The sequence below is a fragment of the Nelumbo nucifera genome, chromosome 8 (genome assembly GCF_055504915.1).
Source record: "Nelumbo nucifera cultivar China Antique chromosome 8, China Antique-T2T, whole genome shotgun sequence".
Lineage (NCBI taxonomy): Eukaryota > Viridiplantae > Streptophyta > Magnoliopsida > Proteales > Nelumbonaceae > Nelumbo > Nelumbo nucifera.
In genome coordinates this window covers 54898427-54916717 of record NC_142656.1, presented here as the reverse complement: position 1 = coordinate 54916717, position 18291 = coordinate 54898427, and the positions used below count along the sequence as shown (strand labels likewise).

Sequence of the window (18291 nt, the reverse complement as noted above, 5' to 3'; positions counted from 1 at the left end):
CACCACTTGGATAAAGCATGGTTTCGTTTTTGAGTCAGTTTTAAAATATATGGGTTTATTTTAGATATATTGACATAAATCTAATTAATAACATTTATTAGTGAAAAATAACTTAAACATATAAGATTTAATAAGAGAAATGGGATTTAATACCTTAATTATAAAATGAGGTGGTAAGTAATAATTGAAGTTACATTTTTAACCATTACAATTAGAGATGATTATATACACAAATATAAACATTAGTAGCCATTAAAGCTACAATAACATGACTTTTACACCCTTTCTCAAAGATAGTTTTAGTCTAGAAAAAGTTTTACGTTGCACCGATTTTAGTTCGAAGCTCGGTTTAAACTGAGTCAAATTGAGCTTTTCATGAGCTAAGCTTGAATAGGTCGTGAAAAGATTGATTGCACCACTAGTTCACTCAATTGTTCTCTCTCTTTTTTTGTCCAAAGAAAAAAAATGGAAGCTTCACTAACTTTCTTAATTTTTGTCCAAAGAAGAGGAACAATGAAATCCCCAATATCTTTCCATATAGTCTACATAAGTCGATGGATTCTTACAAACCAAATTTGTCAATATTCACTCCTTGAAATTTGAGTTTTTGTTTAAAAAAATGAAAGAAATATAGGCTCAGTTTGGAAGGAGTACAAACACAAATATGCAGAGTGCAAAACCTTGTATTTTGTATTATTTAGTATACATTTGTATTGTACATATTTGTATTTGTACTCTTTCCAAACTGAGCCATAAGAGAAGAGTAAGTTGATGGATTCTTACAAATTGAACTTGTCAATTTTCACTCCTTGAAATTTGAGTTCTTGTTTGGAAAAAAAAGAACAAAAGAAATATAAGAGAAGAAAACAATAAGAAGAGGAAGAAGAAGAATGCTTCTTAGGAGCTCGACAACGGTTATCTTGTTGTAAGTTAGAAAAGAGAAGAACGATTGAATGTTAGGGTTTTTTAACCTTAACCCATGAACCGCTGACCAAGTTGAACAATTCAACAGTTCAACTGTCTTAGGTTAGTGGTTCTTTGCCCATTTGAACGTTTATTTCCAAAATAGCGGTTTAGTCAAAAACAAAACCGAAGATGCGATTGGCTCCCTGGCCAAACGATCCAACCGTCTGGATCAACAACAGTTTTGAACCTGACCAAACCCGAGCTCAAATGATGCCCAAATTGGTAAATTGCACCACTAATTGTGAAGTGAGACAAAAGGGATTTCTTTTGTAAGTGGAAGGTGGTACTAATTTTATTTGTGGTTTTTGGGATGTACTTTATGCAGAAAATGCATATTACCTAGATAGATGTGTCCCATACTATGAGCATTTTAATTATTTTTTACTTAAACATCGCCCATTTAATATTATTTTATTTTCTAACAGAAATAGAATATAATTTATTGTATTTGCATGTTAGAGATTTTGTCTTTGTAGATGTCTAGATTAGGCTTGTCAATGATACCTGAAAACTTGTGGCCCAATTCAACAACCAATCTGATTATCTTGGATCTGGATGATGTGTGTGTAATTGGATTGGATTAGGATTTTACAATCTACATCCAATTAATAATTGGATCAGATTTAGATTTGACTTGTCCAATCTAATTATATTATAATATTTATTGATTTTAATATATTATATAATTATATTTAAAATAATAAAAAGTATACTACTATATTATATATAATAAATTCATTATGTTGTATTTACATTAATTTATTATATATAAAAGTTGAAAAGTAATTAATGTTTTAATATTTTATTATTTTAAAAAAATTAAAGTGGAGTAGGATTAAATCTGAATTCGACCTTTCTTCTTTAGGATTTGAATAAGAAGTCTCCAAATCTAGTTAGACTCAAATTCAAGTTTTTAATAATTAGGCCATATTCAAATTTTGCTGAATTTGATTGAATTACAACCCTAGTCTAGATAAAGCACATAGTAACATGCTAAACACCATAATAGAGTGCTGTTTGAATGATTAAGGCTATACCTCCACTAGAATAGTAGGGATTTACTATCAACAAAATGCTCCCAACACTGTCACAAGAAGATATGGCAGTAGTCATGAATTGGTAATTGATGAGAGTAAATCCGACCTCCAACCTACCAAACATGTGGCACGTTTGGGTGAGCTGACAACCTTTCCTTCATCTCGGAGAATGTCATCTTGTCATCGTCTCAAAGAGTCACCTCAGTGACATATAAGTCCACCTCAAGCTTCTCAACTCAGCTCGCACATATGGGCTTCACCAACCTCAAAGGAGACCTCCCTACTAAGACAAGCTCCTTCCTTGTCAGACGAGCTCTCTTTCAGGAGAGCTCAATACTTCAACACTTGTCCATCAAGTGACCACCTAGCAGCACATGCAACATTATCATCAACATGTAAGGTGAACCTACTTGGTAACTGATCTCAGGCCCACTTCATGCATTGAAGACATAGAGGACAGATCACCACTGCATGTCACATCTATGCACCAGGTGGCTAAATAGGTAGCATTGATTAGACTCCAAGTGCTTGAGTTGGATCCTAGGTGTCTTGACCGGGTACCAATTGGCCTGAGTTAGGTCACAAGTGTCTGGACTGAGCACTATGTGGCTGAGCTCGAGTAACAGGTGTCTTGACAATGCCCCAAGTGTCTTACTTGAGCTTTACCGAGGCAAAGCAAGCTCCAAGTGTCTCAAGCTATGACAAGTGTCCATCTGTCCAACATGCATACACTCTGGTAGGTGTCTCAAAGCCTATTTAAGGGGTAGGTTAACATTCAATTCATACTTTATGACTCAATGAATTCTCAACCACCCTCTGGATAACTAACCATTAAAGCTACAAGCCCGAGATACCACCTCGAGCCCTTTGAGCTCGTTTCCTCCTTATAGGATATCTCCAAACTCTTTTAGAGACTTCACCACTTTTCGACGACATTAGTAACATCTCTAATAAGAGTTCAAATCAGGTTCCTAATCATAACAACCTTTACAACAATAATTGGGGTTTGATGAAGATCAAAATTGTAGATGATAGCCCAGAGCTCCACATACGTAACTAGAATATGAATTTGCAAAAAAAAAAAAAAAAAAAAAACGAAAGCATTATTAGAGGGTCTGGGAGAATTTTCTAGACAAGGAATTTCAATGCTTAAGCGAATACTGAGTTCGTAGAAAACAGGGAAGCAGGAATTGAAGTAATAGTGCATATGTCGACGTAGGGTAGAGATCTACCCTTTATATAGACTTGGAGGCTCAGGAAAGGTGAGCTAGGCGGCATGCGTCTCTAGATGGATGAGAGTTGTGTATCCATCATTCACTCGACACGTCAACATGGCATGTCAGGCATCCTTATCCAGTCCGTGCGAAGCGGAGGGAGCAGGCCTTTGTCGTTATTGGGCTCACATACATTTTGGGGCTGCCCATTCCATGCAAATAGGAAGAGAGAGAGAGAGGAATTGCAATGTAGTAGGTGATAGCAAAGTTCTAATATTGGTGCTTTTTTTGTGTTTTATTTATTTTTTTGAAAATCGGTTTAGAGGTATCAGTTTAAGTACTAACTACCTTTTAAACTATGGCTTGGCCCAGCTCTAATAGGATATGCATCGACTGATACAGGCTGATACGTGATGAAATTTTGAATTTTGAGAGAGAGATCAATTGAGATCGGTGAAGTCTCTCAGGTCGCGGATTGCCCGGGTAAAAAAATGAGCTAAGGTAACAGTATGGTCAAGTCAGGCATAATCTCCGACTCCCACCTAATGAGGTGTTTTCAAGCAAGGTTGGGGTGTACATGATTTATATGTGCCAATCTAACAAGGTGCTTAGGAGCAGGATCTAACCATGTGTGATGCTGAGGTATTAGAAAACGATTTCAAAATGCCACATGGAGGGAAGCGATTGGAGCATAGATCATCTTGCCATAGAGGATAAAAGAGATGCTCTCAATATAGGGCTGCAAATATTATTAATTTGATCTCCTGCCATAAATGACATGGGGAGATATTCCCAAATCACCCAACGCTAAAGCCTTATCCACTCTCCTAATCCACTAAACCACATTTTCAGCTATAACAAGTGAAATAGAATATTATTTTATCAATTCTAGTGTCCACATGTAATGCGGACAAATAACATACATTTGTGTCCATCTCAATAAAAAAATAATATTCAAAACTAATATTTTCTAATCTATTGGAATAAATAATTTCTTAAATCCACATTTATATCAAAAAGTGGTTTTTAATCTCAAGAAATTTATACGAATAAAGATATTAATAATAAAATAAATTATTAATTACTATTTTAATTTGAATTAAATAAAAGTATATATATTATTTACATAAAATGTTTTTTTTATATAAATTGAATTTATCAAATCCATTATTCTACATTTATATCAAAAAATGATATTTTATCTCGAAATTTTTGGAAAAATGTTAATAATGGAATAATTGTTTTAGTAGTTAAAAATTATGCATTTGCATATGATTTGTATCTTAGAAAATTTAACATATTTGATATATTTTAAATTAATATTATATATTTCTACAAATTTTTAATTGATACTTTAATTACATTTTATAATAACATATTTATTGTTTACAAAAATGAAAATATTGTTAACTAAACATCTAAGAATTAATTCAAAGTTAAATTTTGGTTAATATTAAAAGTTAAAAATAATAAAATAGAAAATAAACAATATGATAATTCATGTATAATAGTTGCATACGTTTTGTGCCTTGAAATTGAATAGAAAATAACATAACAATAACTTTACGTATGTATTCATTTGTAAAAAATATATATATATATATAATATATTCTATGATTCTTGATTGATACATTATCAATTATCAATAGAATTTTATAATTTTTTTGCATCCCAATATATTAATTAGGGTTGTTCACGGGTCGGGTTGGGTCGGTTTACAGGGGTTTTCCCAACCAACCCGAAGTGGAAACCGAAATCGGCTCATTGATAGGCAAAACCGACATGGTCGGTTTGAGTCGGGTTGGGTCGGTTTCGGTTTTGCTCCTGTACAAAAATGATAGAGAAGCCTAGAACTAGAAGGACACCTAATTCTAATTGTAATTGCCTAATGGGTTGCCTATTTAGTGTAAAAGACTATAAAAATTAGGATATATACAATTTAGTTAAGTAGGAACTAGAAGATAGGGCTGTTCTAGTTTTAGTAGAAGACTAGTTAAGTAGGAAACTAGGAACTATCGAACTAGAAAACTAATTGGTTCGAGTTGGTTTCGGTTTTCACATAAGAAAACCAAAACCGACCCGATATATCGGTTTATGATTTTGCCCAACTCGAAACCGACCGGTACTGATGAAAACCCGGTCGACTCAGGCTGGTCGGTTTGGTCGGATTGGGCCTTCTTATGAACAGCCCTAATATTAATTATGGTATATTTCTTGGCATATATTTAAAATATACATTATATATACTATTTTAATCTTAAATATAATATTATTAATATATTTAACGTATCTACATTTTTCGTGTCCATCCATATATTTTCAAAACATATCCATATTTATATTCATATCCAAGTGATCGGATGCGACACTTGATACCTCGCGTGTGATTGGTATCATATGTGAACTCCCACTTTTTTTAAGTGGAAGTGAACTTCGACCGGAAAGCTTCCAAATAATCATCCAGATTTTCCAAACTATGTGCGTGGTAACATTTATTGCACTAAATAGTAATCCGATTCTGCCAACCCACAACGTGATTCATTAGGCCATTATTCCCATCCTCACGTGAACTGGTTTCAACTTTCAAGGAATCAGTACCAACAACCTTGGAAAAGCTGCAATATATATCCATATGCGCTTCAGCTTCACACAAATCCAAATCCCACTTTCACAAGTGTAGTTGCAGCCTTGCAGGCTTTCGCAGCTTTGCTTGTTTGGTTTTGTTTTGTTTTTTACCCTTTCTACGAGACACGTGGTAAGTTAATAATTTCTGGTTAACTCTTAGAAAAGATTGGCTTGGAAGTTTACAACCATTCTGTACTTGCTCAGAATTTGTCTGCCATGTGTGTCGTTGTAGATGTCGCTTTGAATAACATTTCGAGATTTGAAATCACACCTTTTTCACACTCTTTTATGACCGTGCATTGGAAACATGCAAGGCTACAAGGAACTGTGTATAAACAGTGTGAGCGTGATCAAAATACATCCTTGTCCATCAGCGGTTGAGAATAGTAGATCCCTTTGCTCCCTAACTCTCAACTCTCAAGGTAGGGCTGTCAATGGGTCGGTTCTGCCCAATCGGTAGAACCGAACCCAACCGATTATACTGCTTTTCATTCTATAGTTTTGTCCAACCTAATAATTGGATCAATTCCGGTTTTTATTTGTTTTAAATTGATTTTTATTTTAACTTTTATAATATTATTATATTTTGTCCGAAATGATAGTTTTGATAGTTAATATATATATATATATATATATATATAGAAGCTAATATTATTAAAAACACTTAATTTATTAATAAATGAATAATTTTTATTAAGTTATATTATTAAAATTCAAAATTTGAGTTAGGGTTTAAAAAAATATCATATGTGAAAAACTTCTGACGAGTCAACTCTGATTAGGATATATGCATGTGTGAGAATCCAGATCCATACCGTCCTCCTAATAGGGCCCACGTACCTGTCAAAAGTGATCCAAGAAGATTTTGATGTGAAGTTGGATCGAGTCTTAGTGTCCAGGTTCAATGTACCCACCAAAAGTAAACATGTCAACAGGAAGACTCCGGATCCGATTGAGTCCCAACGCTTTCCCAGCTTTTAGTTTTCAAAATTCGGTGAGACATACACCCAGAAAAGGAAAGGGGCAAGATGTCGTCCAGGTTCAATGTATCTAAAGATGCAAAAACTACCTAACTAAAATCATGTATGGATAAGTAATGGATGACTGACTCTTTATGCACATGGATGCATGTATCCATCAGCACATCCAGCGTTGATTAGTTTATTTATGTAAAGCGGTTTTTCTCTATTATTGCTTAAGGCTCTGTTTGTTTGGTTGGCCCAAGTAGAATAACAACTAAAATAGACCTAAAATATATTCATTTGGTTTGAATTCAATAGACCCATTTAAGCACCACCACCATATGTATATATAGTTGACTTGCTTCCAATTCTGTTTTATGTTTTCATGTTACTTTACATGATTATAGTTGTGTTTGTTACTACATCTTTGGTTTGAAGGAAAAATATAGGAAAAAGGAAAAAAGGTAGGAAAATCTATACAAGGTTTGTAAAGGTTTTCCTGCCTTTCCATTCCTTTCCCTACTTTTTCATTCAAACCAAACACAGCCTAAACATTTTGGGTTGGCCAATACAAGTTGCTGTTTTCATTTGAAACTCCAAATTTAATGTTTCAACCATAAACATCAATAATCAGTTCCAGATGTACATTTTCTCCGATTAAAATGATTCTCAATATATGATGTAACAAAAGGATAGTTTTCACTAATGAATATTGATCAATAATTCAAATGTTTCAGGTAGAAACAATAATGGTAACAAACACAACCTAAGTCATATGAACTATTATCATCTTCATCATGATAATAGCAAAACCAGTATCATAAAATATGAAAATGGGGAATCCTCTCTGAATTGCCCAATTTGCAGACACATAACTCTCAACTAATGAATTACTCCTGAAATAGCCAAGATCAATTATATCATAAAACCATAGAGAAAACTCAGAAGATTTGGTTGGGATCAATTATTAGATGAAGAAACTATCCTTAGAGATCAAACTATAAGATATACAGAAGCTGTTGTTGCATGATGCATGGATGTCTATTTGAAGAAACGGTTTGCGAAAATGGAGTGCAAAATAACCAATCAAAGATTTGTAAGGCTAACAAAAGTGCTAATAAGAAAATCGAAAAATTCTTGAAAAATGATTACCCAAAGAAAAGAGAAGACTTATTCAAAGAGATGATAGCATTTGGAGGGATTATCCAACCTTTCTGCTGGTTATTGTAGAAGGCAAGTGAGTGTATTTTGGGGGAGTTGGTCGTTGCCTTTTATTCCAAGAAAATATGTTGTTATGCATAGAGTACCTATGGAAGCATAGAGAGAAAGATGATCTAAGAGGAGTTGTGGGTATGGAGACTCCTAGATTCACACATAAAAGGATAACAAGAGAAAACAATTTATACTCAATATCTTGGTGGTCTTTTTTTTTTTTTTTTTTTTTTTTTTTTTTTAACTAGATGTTATTGTTAAAAGGACAATTTTCACTTTATCTCATCTCACAAATTTTTATTTATTTTTTCATTTTATTTTTCAAAACCTCTACCTATGATATAGTTAAAGCTAGAAAGACAAAGATTAAAGAATGGGTCGAATTTCACTATCATGAATGGTTTGTACATGGTTGAATATTTATACACAATAATAAAGAATAAATTAGAAATAATTACAAGAATAGAAACAGAGAAATAAGGAAAGGTCTTCAGTAGGAAACTTGCTATGAGGAGAGTTTCCGTTTTGCTCTGATTGACCTCTCTTTGGTAAGTGTCCTCTGTATAGTAGTTGATCATTCTTTGGCAGGAAGACTAGAGCCTTCTTTGGTAGGAGATCTGGGGCTCTCTTTGGTAAGTGGGCTGGAGCTCTCTTTAGTAAGAGTGGAAGAGCTAGGGCTGGCCAACCTCTCAATACGCCCCTTCAAGCGAAAGTGAGCTGGAAGTACTTGAAGCTTGGACCGTGGCCACTCAAACTAGGAAGGCGAAAGTGGTTTAGTGAAAATATCAGCAAGTTGATCCTGTGTGGGAAGGAATTGCACGATCAAAACTTCTTAACGATGAAATCCCAGAGGAAATGAAAGTCAACCTCAATATGTTTAGTATGGGCCTGAAAAATGGGATGAGCTGCAAGATACGTGGCCCCAATATTATCACAGTAGAGAACCGGTGGAGACATGAGTTTGACCCCCAAATCAAAGAGAAGAGAATTAAGCCACAAGAGTTCAATGGTGGCATTAGCTAGAGCTCGAAATTCAGTTTCCCGTCCTTGGGAAATTACAAGAGCAAGAACAGTGCACACACTAGTAGGTTTGACTACAGGACTGAAAGTTTCAGTGAAGTCGACACCCGGAACCTGAGTGAAGCCTTGTGCAACAAGACGGTCTTTGTAGCGATCAATGGAACCGTTAGGGTTGCGTTTAATTTTAAAAACCCGTTTGGAGCCAACCACATTCATAGAAGCATCATAGGGAACCAATTCCCAAGTACCATTCTAAAGCAAAACATGGAGCTCAGCAGCCATGGCAGCCCGCTAGTGAGGAGACTTGGAAGCCTGTTCGTAGGAGGTAGGTTCCTCCTCATGAGTATGAACATTATGTAGTAAAGCAATTGGGAGAGGATGGCGAGTGGCAATTAATGCTTGAACCGACCTAAACGTCATAGACCTTGTCATCGTTGTATGAGTGTGCACTGGAGGGTCTACAATAGGAGTCATGTCCAACAATTTCTGAATAGGATGGGTGCGCAAAACTGGCAAGGAATCAGAACTGAGAGAAACTTCTTGTTTGGGCTCAAAGGAGGAAGTAGTAGATGCCTCATTAGTAACAGATATAGATGGCAGTGGAGAAGAAGATACCTTAGGAGCCAAACACGTGTCACCACTAATGGTGGCCAAAGAGGGAAGAAGAACTCCAGTAGGGGTAACAGGGACAGAAGGTGGCGATGACTGTGCTATTCCAGGAAATGAGTGTTCATCGAATACAACATATCTCACAATTATTTCTTTGCTAGCAGCAAGATTGTGACAATGGTACCCTTTGTGACTGTTGTTGTAGCCAATAAAGATACATGGAGCAGAACAAAAATCCAACTTGTGTGCATTATAAGGCCGAAGAAGAGGGTAACACTTGCAACCAAAAACCTTTAGCATAGAATAATCAGGAAGCTTTTCAAATAATTTCTCATAAGGGAAGAGATTACCAAGGCTCGGAGTTAGTAGTCGATTGATGAGGAAGATGGTAGTTTCAGCAGCATCTGCCCAGAAGGACTGAGAGAGAGAGGAGGACGCTAGTAGAGACAAAGTGGACTCAATAATGTGCCGATGTTTTTGCTCAACGCTACCATTCTGCTCATGCATATGAGGACAACTAAGGTGGTGGAGAATACTAGCATTATCAAGATAACGAGAGAGACTGCGAAATTCGCCACCACAATCACTTTGAAACAACTTAATTTTTGTAGAGAAAAGATTTTCCACATGATTCTTAAAGTTAATAAAAGTATTAAACACATCTGACTTTCTCTCAAGAGGAAAAATCCATGAAAATCGAGAATATGCATCCATAAATAGAACATAGTATTTGAAGCCCTTATTGGACATAGTTGGGGGAGGTCCCCATACATAAGAAAAAACTAGTTCAAGAGGTGCAGAAAAAAGTAGTAGAGTAAGATGGTAGGCTTAAACAATGAGCTTTACCCATTTGGCAAGTTTCACACACAAAAGGACAACTGAAAGATCCAAAATAAGGTAAACCAAATTTAGAAATAATATTTTTCACGACTCGGAGAGATGTATGACCAAGTCGTTGATGCCATTCTGCCACAGAAGTTTTCTCGCCTACAAAAGCTGCCGAGTTCTCTATCTTGTGTTGAACTGCTCCAAGAAACTGATAGAACCCATCTCTACTGGGTCCTCTGAGTAAAATTCTCCCCATATGGTCCTTCAAGACAAAGAAATCCGGATGAAATTCAAAAATCAGATTACTATCCTTGTAAATGTACTTACAGATAACAGATTTTTTGTAAGAGAAGGAACATGAAAGATATTTTTCTAGGAAAATTGATTATGATTGCAAACTAGAGATGCCAACCCTGTATTGTTTATAGTCAAACCTGTTCCACTACTGATCTTGACTTGAACCTTGGTATTCAGTCCGAACTTGTAAGTTTTCAGCATCCGGTGTCATGTGATGAGTGGTGCCACTATCCAAATACCAGATTGGATCAAATCTTGTTCTAGACGTAGAGCCGTTGTGTGAGATGCCGCTGTGAAATGTTGTAGGGTCTGCCGGATGCGTAGTGTTCTCTCCTTGGTACGGGAGATCAAATCTTTTGTAATATTTCAGTCCTCCATGGCTTGGTTTGTTACAAAGTTGACAAATAATACTATTTTCTCTTCCACGACCTTGTCTGTGGCCTCAGGGCTGGCTACCACACCCCCTGCCTCTGCCACGATTGTTGCCACCCCTGCCTTGATTGTAAGAATTTTGAGAGGGCTGAAAACTATTAGTCGAATTTTTATTATTATTCATTGCAAGATTTGCATTAGGATTTTCATTGGAAAAGTTATGTTGTAAAAGCCAGGCTTCATGACTTAGAAGTAATCCAAGAACTTCACTAATATTGAGCTGATCTGCATCAGCTCGATTTGTAATAGTTGTAATAAGGGATTCATACTCACTTCCCAAGTTGGATAGGATGTATAAAATCATATCTACTTTTGCTATTGGTTTTGAGATTACAGAGAGACTATCTGTAATTGTTTTAGCTTTCTGAACATAGTCGCTGACAGACAGGTTCCCTTTCTTGAGATTTTGAAGTTGACGTCTGAGTTGAAGTACCCTGGATCGAGAATGAGAAGAGAAAGATTTCTCCAGAGCATTCCAGATTTCAACGGCTGTAGAGAGTCCAACGACTTGTGCTAGAACTCCTTCCGTTAAAGAAGCTACAAGCTAGTTTAGGACCACCTGATCTAACTGCACCCAGGTGGAGAATTCTAGGTTCAGAATTCTCTTACTACTATCATCAGGATATGGAATCATTTCTGATGGAGGCTTGGCCAATGCATCATTGAGCCCCATCAACTTGTGGCCTCGAAGTGTTGGAAGCAATTGAGCTTTCCAGAGAAGAAAATTTTTGCCATTGAGTTTGATTGTTAGGTAATGCAAAATATTAGGAATAGAACTTATGTTAATTGGTTGGGAAGAATTCTGGGAAGAGGTTGAGCTTGAGCTCATTATCTCATAAGCAATTGGGGTGTTGTAAGCCATGGCTTTGATACCAAGTTAAAGTTAGAAAGACAAAGATGAAAGAATGGGTCGAATTTCACTATTATGAATGGTTATACATGGCTGAATATTTATACATAATAATAAAGAATAAATTAGAAATAATTACAAGAATAGAAACAGAGAAATAAGGAAAGGTCTTTAGTAGGAAACTTGCTATGAGAAGAGCTTCCTTGTTGCTCTAATTGACCTCTCTTTGGTAAGTGTCCTCTGTATAGTAGCTGGTCCTTCTTTGGCAGGAAGACTAAAGCCTTCTTTGGTAAGAGATCTGGGGCTCTCTTTGGTAAATCGGCTAGAGCTCTCTTTAGCAGGAAGGATGGAGCTTTCTTTGGTAAGAGTGGAAGAGCTATTTTTAACTGATATAATACCCTCTTTTTGTATATTAGATTCTCCTACCTGTCACTATTTTTAACTGTATAAATAGATAAAAATTTGTGAGGTGGGAGAATATGATAATTACCTTATCCAAAACGTTGAATTCCATTACCAACATTTTATTGGTTAAAATTTTTGTGGTTCAGAAAAGTAATTCCCATTTGCTATGATGCTCCCTATCCTGAGACTGAATTAGCTCCCCCCCCCACCCCACAACATTCCATAGCACATCCCCGTCGTGTATTGGGAACATCTCCCGATGATGACATCATCATTTCTGGTATTATGATCGAGAGATGTTCCCAATACACGACAAGGATGTGTTGTGGGACATTGTGGGGGGCTGACTTGAACTCCCCTATCCCCTCAAATTAAAAAGCAATTCATACCTTGAAGATTGAAATGTGTGGGCACAACTCATATTGGAATGTTGGAATGGCTTTTTGTTGGAAGAAGGTTTGGTCTTGTTGGTTAAGACATGGGGACCAAACAGTGTCCGTGTGTACATTAAGGTCTTTCATTTTAAGAGAGATACCAAGTGATCTTCTAAACTTGTGGATCATCAACATTTTGAGGTAGAAATTGCCATGGCATATTGTAGATTTAGAATAGTCTTCATATACAAAATTCACATGCAAAAATCAAGTGATATATCATTCAAGGTAGAATTATGCCTTTTCCTTCTATGAGAAGTCTTCTTTTTTTTTGCAATTCACCAACTCTAATGGAATTGAGATTTGCTCCTCATAGAGTGCTCCTCACACCAACCTCATAGAACATCTTAACATGTATTAGGAACATCTACACAAATATGGGAGATGTTCCCAATATGCAGCAGAGATGTGCTGTGGGGAACAGATCCAGAATAACCCTAGGAAAGGGATGGATCAATCCCAAATCTTTGGTGTAACTGTCTAAGGGCATTATCAATTAGAAATTAGATTTTCTATATAAAGACCTGATATCTTTTCAATTGAGTCAATTATCAATTGTCACCTCACAAAAATAACAATATACAATGACCTGATATCATCCCAATTGAGACAATTATCAAATGTCACCTCACGAATGGACAGAATAGCTACCCAGAGTATTAAGATAGTAACACCAAATTGCTTTGTTGAAGAAAGAACCAATTTTCCCAATGTTACTTTTTAGTTTTTTTTTCCTCTTTGCTGGTGCGGTTTAAAAGTGCTTTTTGTGTAATATGTTATGGCAAAGTGCTTTTAAATAACGATTCCAATTTTATTCATGGATGATCATATGGATATGGGAATGGGATGTCATGCAGGTGAATCTACATACATGATAAATACCAAAAAAAAAAAAAAACAAAAAGGAATCTACATACATGACGCATGACACATGAATGTACATACGTGGGCTCAGTGCTGGGTCCTTTCCCTTATAAGTAGTGTCCCCCCCCTCCAACTCCCTTCTCCCTCGGAAATTGAAAAGAAAAAACAACGCAGAGAGAGAAAGAGAGCGAGAGAGGAGGAGAGAGAAGCGGAAACCGTTTCTGAGCTTTATAGGGTTTGCAGAAGCTCCAAACTCTAACCAAATTTTCTTTTCTCTCCTCTTTCCTCTCTCAGTCGCCATTGTTCCAGCAGAGATCGGAAATACTCGCTCCCGAAAAGTTCAGGAACTCTATTTGGGCTCCCATTTACAACTTTCTGAGTCTTCTTTTGGTTGGTTATTCGTAGAGAGAGGAAGAGGAGGCGGGAGATCTATTGAGTTTTCTTCTACTCTCACGAATCTCTCGTAAGGACTCAGTTTTTTGGTACAGTTCAGTTCATTCTTCATTGTTCTCCTTTTCTTTGATCTGCACCTGTTCGTTCTGCGTTCAATTAGCATTATTCCTCTGTTGTGTCGTTGGGGTTTCTTTCTCGTGTTGTTTAATTAATTAGTGCACCCTGTTTCTGGCTTAGATTTAAATTTCCTTTTAGAATCCCATTTTATGGTTTATTTACGGAGATGGTTTTGTAAGGGAGATCTCCTGTAATCCCGTTGATAGAATGTGAGGAAAATGGGAATAAAATGCGGGCACTTTTGTCTTCGGTTTGCACTGTAGTAACAGAGAAGGATTGTTACATCTGTTTGTAGTTTAGTTTTTGTCTAAAATTAACATTTTATTTTGTTCCTCCAAGAGGGATGATATGTTTAGAATTACTAGTTTGGGCGTCATTTAGTGTCTTTCTCCACCTGGAGCCCATCATTTCTAGGCTGAAATTGACTTCTTCTCATCTTTTCAAGTTAGCTTGGGATGTTTAGTATGTTTATCACCATCCTTCTCGGGTGTTTAGTATGTATACAAAACCCTTAGAATTCAACTACTTAGGGCTTTGAATTTCTACTTGATTTGGGTAATTCTGTTTGTGTATTTACACTCCCCTGCAATGTAGGCAAATGGGGAGTATTGTATTTACACCCCTGTCTGTTTGATCTCATTCCTATCAAGATTCACCTCTTTGCCTTGAAGAAAGGAGGTCTGAGTGCATGGCGAACTAAAACTTTTACTGCTTGCAGGACATACAAAAATGGTGTTGTGGGTTTTTGGCTATGGTTCGTTGGTATGGAACCCGGGATTCGAGTTTGATGAGAAGATTATAGGTTTCATCAAGGATTACAGGCGTGTCTTTGATCTAGGTAAGGTGTTTTGTATTGGGTGGTTGGCAACAATTTCTTAGATTTACACATAAAGTGGAGGAAATATTTATCTCCTACCTGCTTGGAGGACATGGGTCCAACCAAATGCATTTTACACTTTGATTTTTTTTTTTTGGTTTAGACTTTAGAGTTAGGATTGAGGGGTTTATGGTTTAGAATTTAGGATTTTGATATGAAAATCAAGAGGTGGTTGGATGCTTTCGTCCTAATATTACGATTGATGGATTTTTCCTTTTGTCATGTTTCAGCATGCATTGATCATAGAGGTACACCTGAAGAGCCAGCAAGAACTTGCACTTTGGAGGCCCATGAAGGAGCTATCTGCGTAAGTACTAGAGTCCTTTATTCTTCCCTGTTCTTCTTCTACCATAATTAATACATATTATCTTCTTGATCCAGTGGTGAGTTTTCCCTTGTTTGTAATAACATAACTAAAGATCATCGATGTAGATCAAACGTTGTTTGCTTGGTTTTTTCAATTCACATATTGGGTTTTGGGTGTGCATGTTTTTAGAAATGAGGATGTTCTTTATTGCTCTTCATAATTTTTCTAACCCTCAAAATGTGGAGAATTTCTATCTACAAGTTGATTTAACCATTTTTATTCTCAATTATTTTAGCCTTGTATATAGTTTTATATATATGATATTGAGATGTTTTATAACTAAAACCTAGAAGTTCTGCAGAAGTTACTACGGTTAAAGTTTGAAATTTTGAACAACCTCAATAGATTGAATTTGATCTCTTTACTTGTTGGGATAATTGTTTTGCCCATTTATTTTATTCTTTGGTATCATGCATATATTTGCTTCTAACTGTGTTTGGAACCTTCCATCAGTGGGGTACTGCTTATTGTGTAAGAGGAGGCCCAGAAAAAGAAAGATTGTCAATGGAAGTACGTATTATTTCACATATATTTTGTTAAATTCTTAGAGGAGAATGCTACAATGTTCATAGATGCTATGTGTTCCTCAAACACTACACATGAGGATCTTTTATTGAATAAAAAATTAATAGTTGTTATAGCCAGCAGCTCCAATTCTAAGGTTCTGTCCTCCATGTAATGACCTGCGTTTTATTTTTTAGTACTTGGAGAGAAGAGAATGTGAATATGATCAGAAGACACTTGTAGACTTTTACAAGGTGAGTTCATGTCTAGCTGTATTATTAGCCTTTTGGTATTTCATTCTTTGTTTTATATTTTTCTCTCATTATTTTTTTGTACATGCTTTTCTCATCTCAGGAGGGTGATACCCTAGAGCCAGCTGTCACAGGAGTATTGGTGTAAGCATTTCTAAGTTTTCCTCCCTTTGCAACAATTAATACCAAATACTACAAAAAATAAATAAAATGAAATGAAAATAAAACTCAAGACCCAGTTTGGGAAGAGTACAGAACTACAAATACAAATAAGTACACTGCAGAACCTTATATATGGTATTTTTAAACCTTGTATTTGCACTCTTTCTAAACTCAACCCAAATGCCCAATGGGCAAAATGCCAGTGACTAATTAACGTGAAGAGAATAATACTTGTATCAGTTTTAGTTGCTGGCAACTTCTTCCTTGAACTGTGGAAAAAGTGTCATGATAAAAGGAATTTAACTATTTGCAAAGATGGCCAGTAGATAAAATGTTTTGTTTCTTTTGCAGATTTACATCCACTCCTGACAAAGAATTGAACAAGTATTATCTAGGGCCAGCCCCATTGGAGGAAATGGCAATGTAATGACAACGATAACCTTCTTTCTTTTTGAGAATATAGTTTCTTCAATATGATTCTTTGTCCATTTTGCAGCCAAATTGCAACTGCCTTTGGTCCATGTGGGAACAACAGAGAGTATCTTTTCTCCTTAGAGAAGGCCATGTTCGATATTGGTAAGCTCCCCCTTTTATGGACACATGCTATAATGTTTATGCCTTACATTTTTGTGGAAAAGACAATCAATCGTAATTATTGAATTGGTAATAGTGAGTTTCACAAATAGTGGGGAAAACATTATGCCGTCTCCCTTTTTGTACTTATGAACATTCTTCACCTTCTCTTAATAACATCTATGCCATTGTTTATAAGTTACCATGTAATTACATATTACAGGTCATGAGGATGATTATGTGATTGAACTAGCAAATGAAGTGAGGATGGTACTCGTGCAATTGGAAAAAGCAAAGGAGAAGTTAGTTGTAGCCCATGTCCCCTTCAAATCTCATCTCCCAGCTTTACAGCTTGTTTCTGTACCCGAAGCGGTTGCAATGGACTCCTAGAAATGAAGAAGAAAGAAGACATCAGGGCCATTCTTCACTCACCATTTCTTCAATTCTCCTGCTTGGTCTCTTCTGCCATATATATGCTTGGAATGAAGAGTTTTTCTTTTTAAATTTGCTATAGAACTATCTTCAATGTTAACACCCCTCCTCAACTACATAAAATTAGGTTAGACATCAGAGGGGATCTGATATTGTTTGTTAACCATGATCTAGAGTTGAAAAGAAAAGTATGACTAACTTCCATACATGCGGCATGAATGTAAACTAATTGCAATATATATTATCAACAGAAATCAAGTGACTAATGGAATATGCATTGTCTATCAAAGCCTCCGTTTTCTGTTCTTTATCTGAATTAGTTTCATGTGTGATCTGGAAACCTGTTCACGGGCCAGGCCGGTTCATTCAAATTTTTTCGAAAGTTAAGCCCGAACCCCGCCAATGAACAGGTCCTGGACAATCTTTTCTGTCTCCTTTATTGATCATCATTTACGTCCTTTTATGGCCTAAAATTTATCCACAATATTATTAGGAAAAAAATGGATCTACAATATATGTCATTATTATCAGCATAGACTATTAAATTGATCACAGGCACATCCCACCATTGCATGAGATATAGGGTGCTTCACAACGACCTCATAGGCATATCCCACCATTGCATGGTATCTCACTATCTCCCATATTTATACGTTGTTATTCACGGGAGATGTTCCCAATGCATGGTAAGATGTGCTTGCGAGGCTGAGTTCAGAGTGAGGCACTCTGTGTGAGGAACAGATCGTAATACGTTATTATTCACGGGAGATGTTCTCAATGCATGGTGAGTTGCCTGGGAGGCTGTGAGTTCAATGTGAGGCACCCTATGTGAGGAGCAGATTCCAATTATACATCAACG

General features: G+C 36.2%; 1 protein-coding gene across 3 annotated transcripts; it reads left to right on the top strand.

Annotated features, from left to right (window-relative positions):
* The first annotated feature begins 13892 nt into the window (after window positions 1–13892).
* On the top strand, window positions 13893–17721 carry LOC104601638 (gamma-glutamylcyclotransferase 2-1-like). Of its 3 annotated transcripts, none has more exons than XM_010265065.3 (9): window positions 13893–14219; window positions 14985–15104; window positions 15374–15450; window positions 15964–16020; window positions 16212–16268; window positions 16369–16409; window positions 16779–16850; window positions 16924–17003; window positions 17224–17721. In XM_010265065.3, exons 2-9 carry the CDS (start codon window positions 14996–14998, stop codon window positions 17388–17390), a joined length of 660 nt encoding a protein of 219 aa, XP_010263367.1. In that variant the 5' UTR covers window positions 13893–14219; window positions 14985–14995; the 3' UTR covers window positions 17391–17721. The 3 variants fall into 3 exon arrangements, with proteins under 3 accessions (XP_010263367.1, XP_010263368.1, XP_010263370.1); XM_010265066.3 differs by having other exon boundaries at window positions 13896–14238; XM_010265068.3 differs by having other exon boundaries at window positions 14104–14243.
* The last annotated feature ends 570 nt before the right edge of the window (window positions 17722–18291 follow it).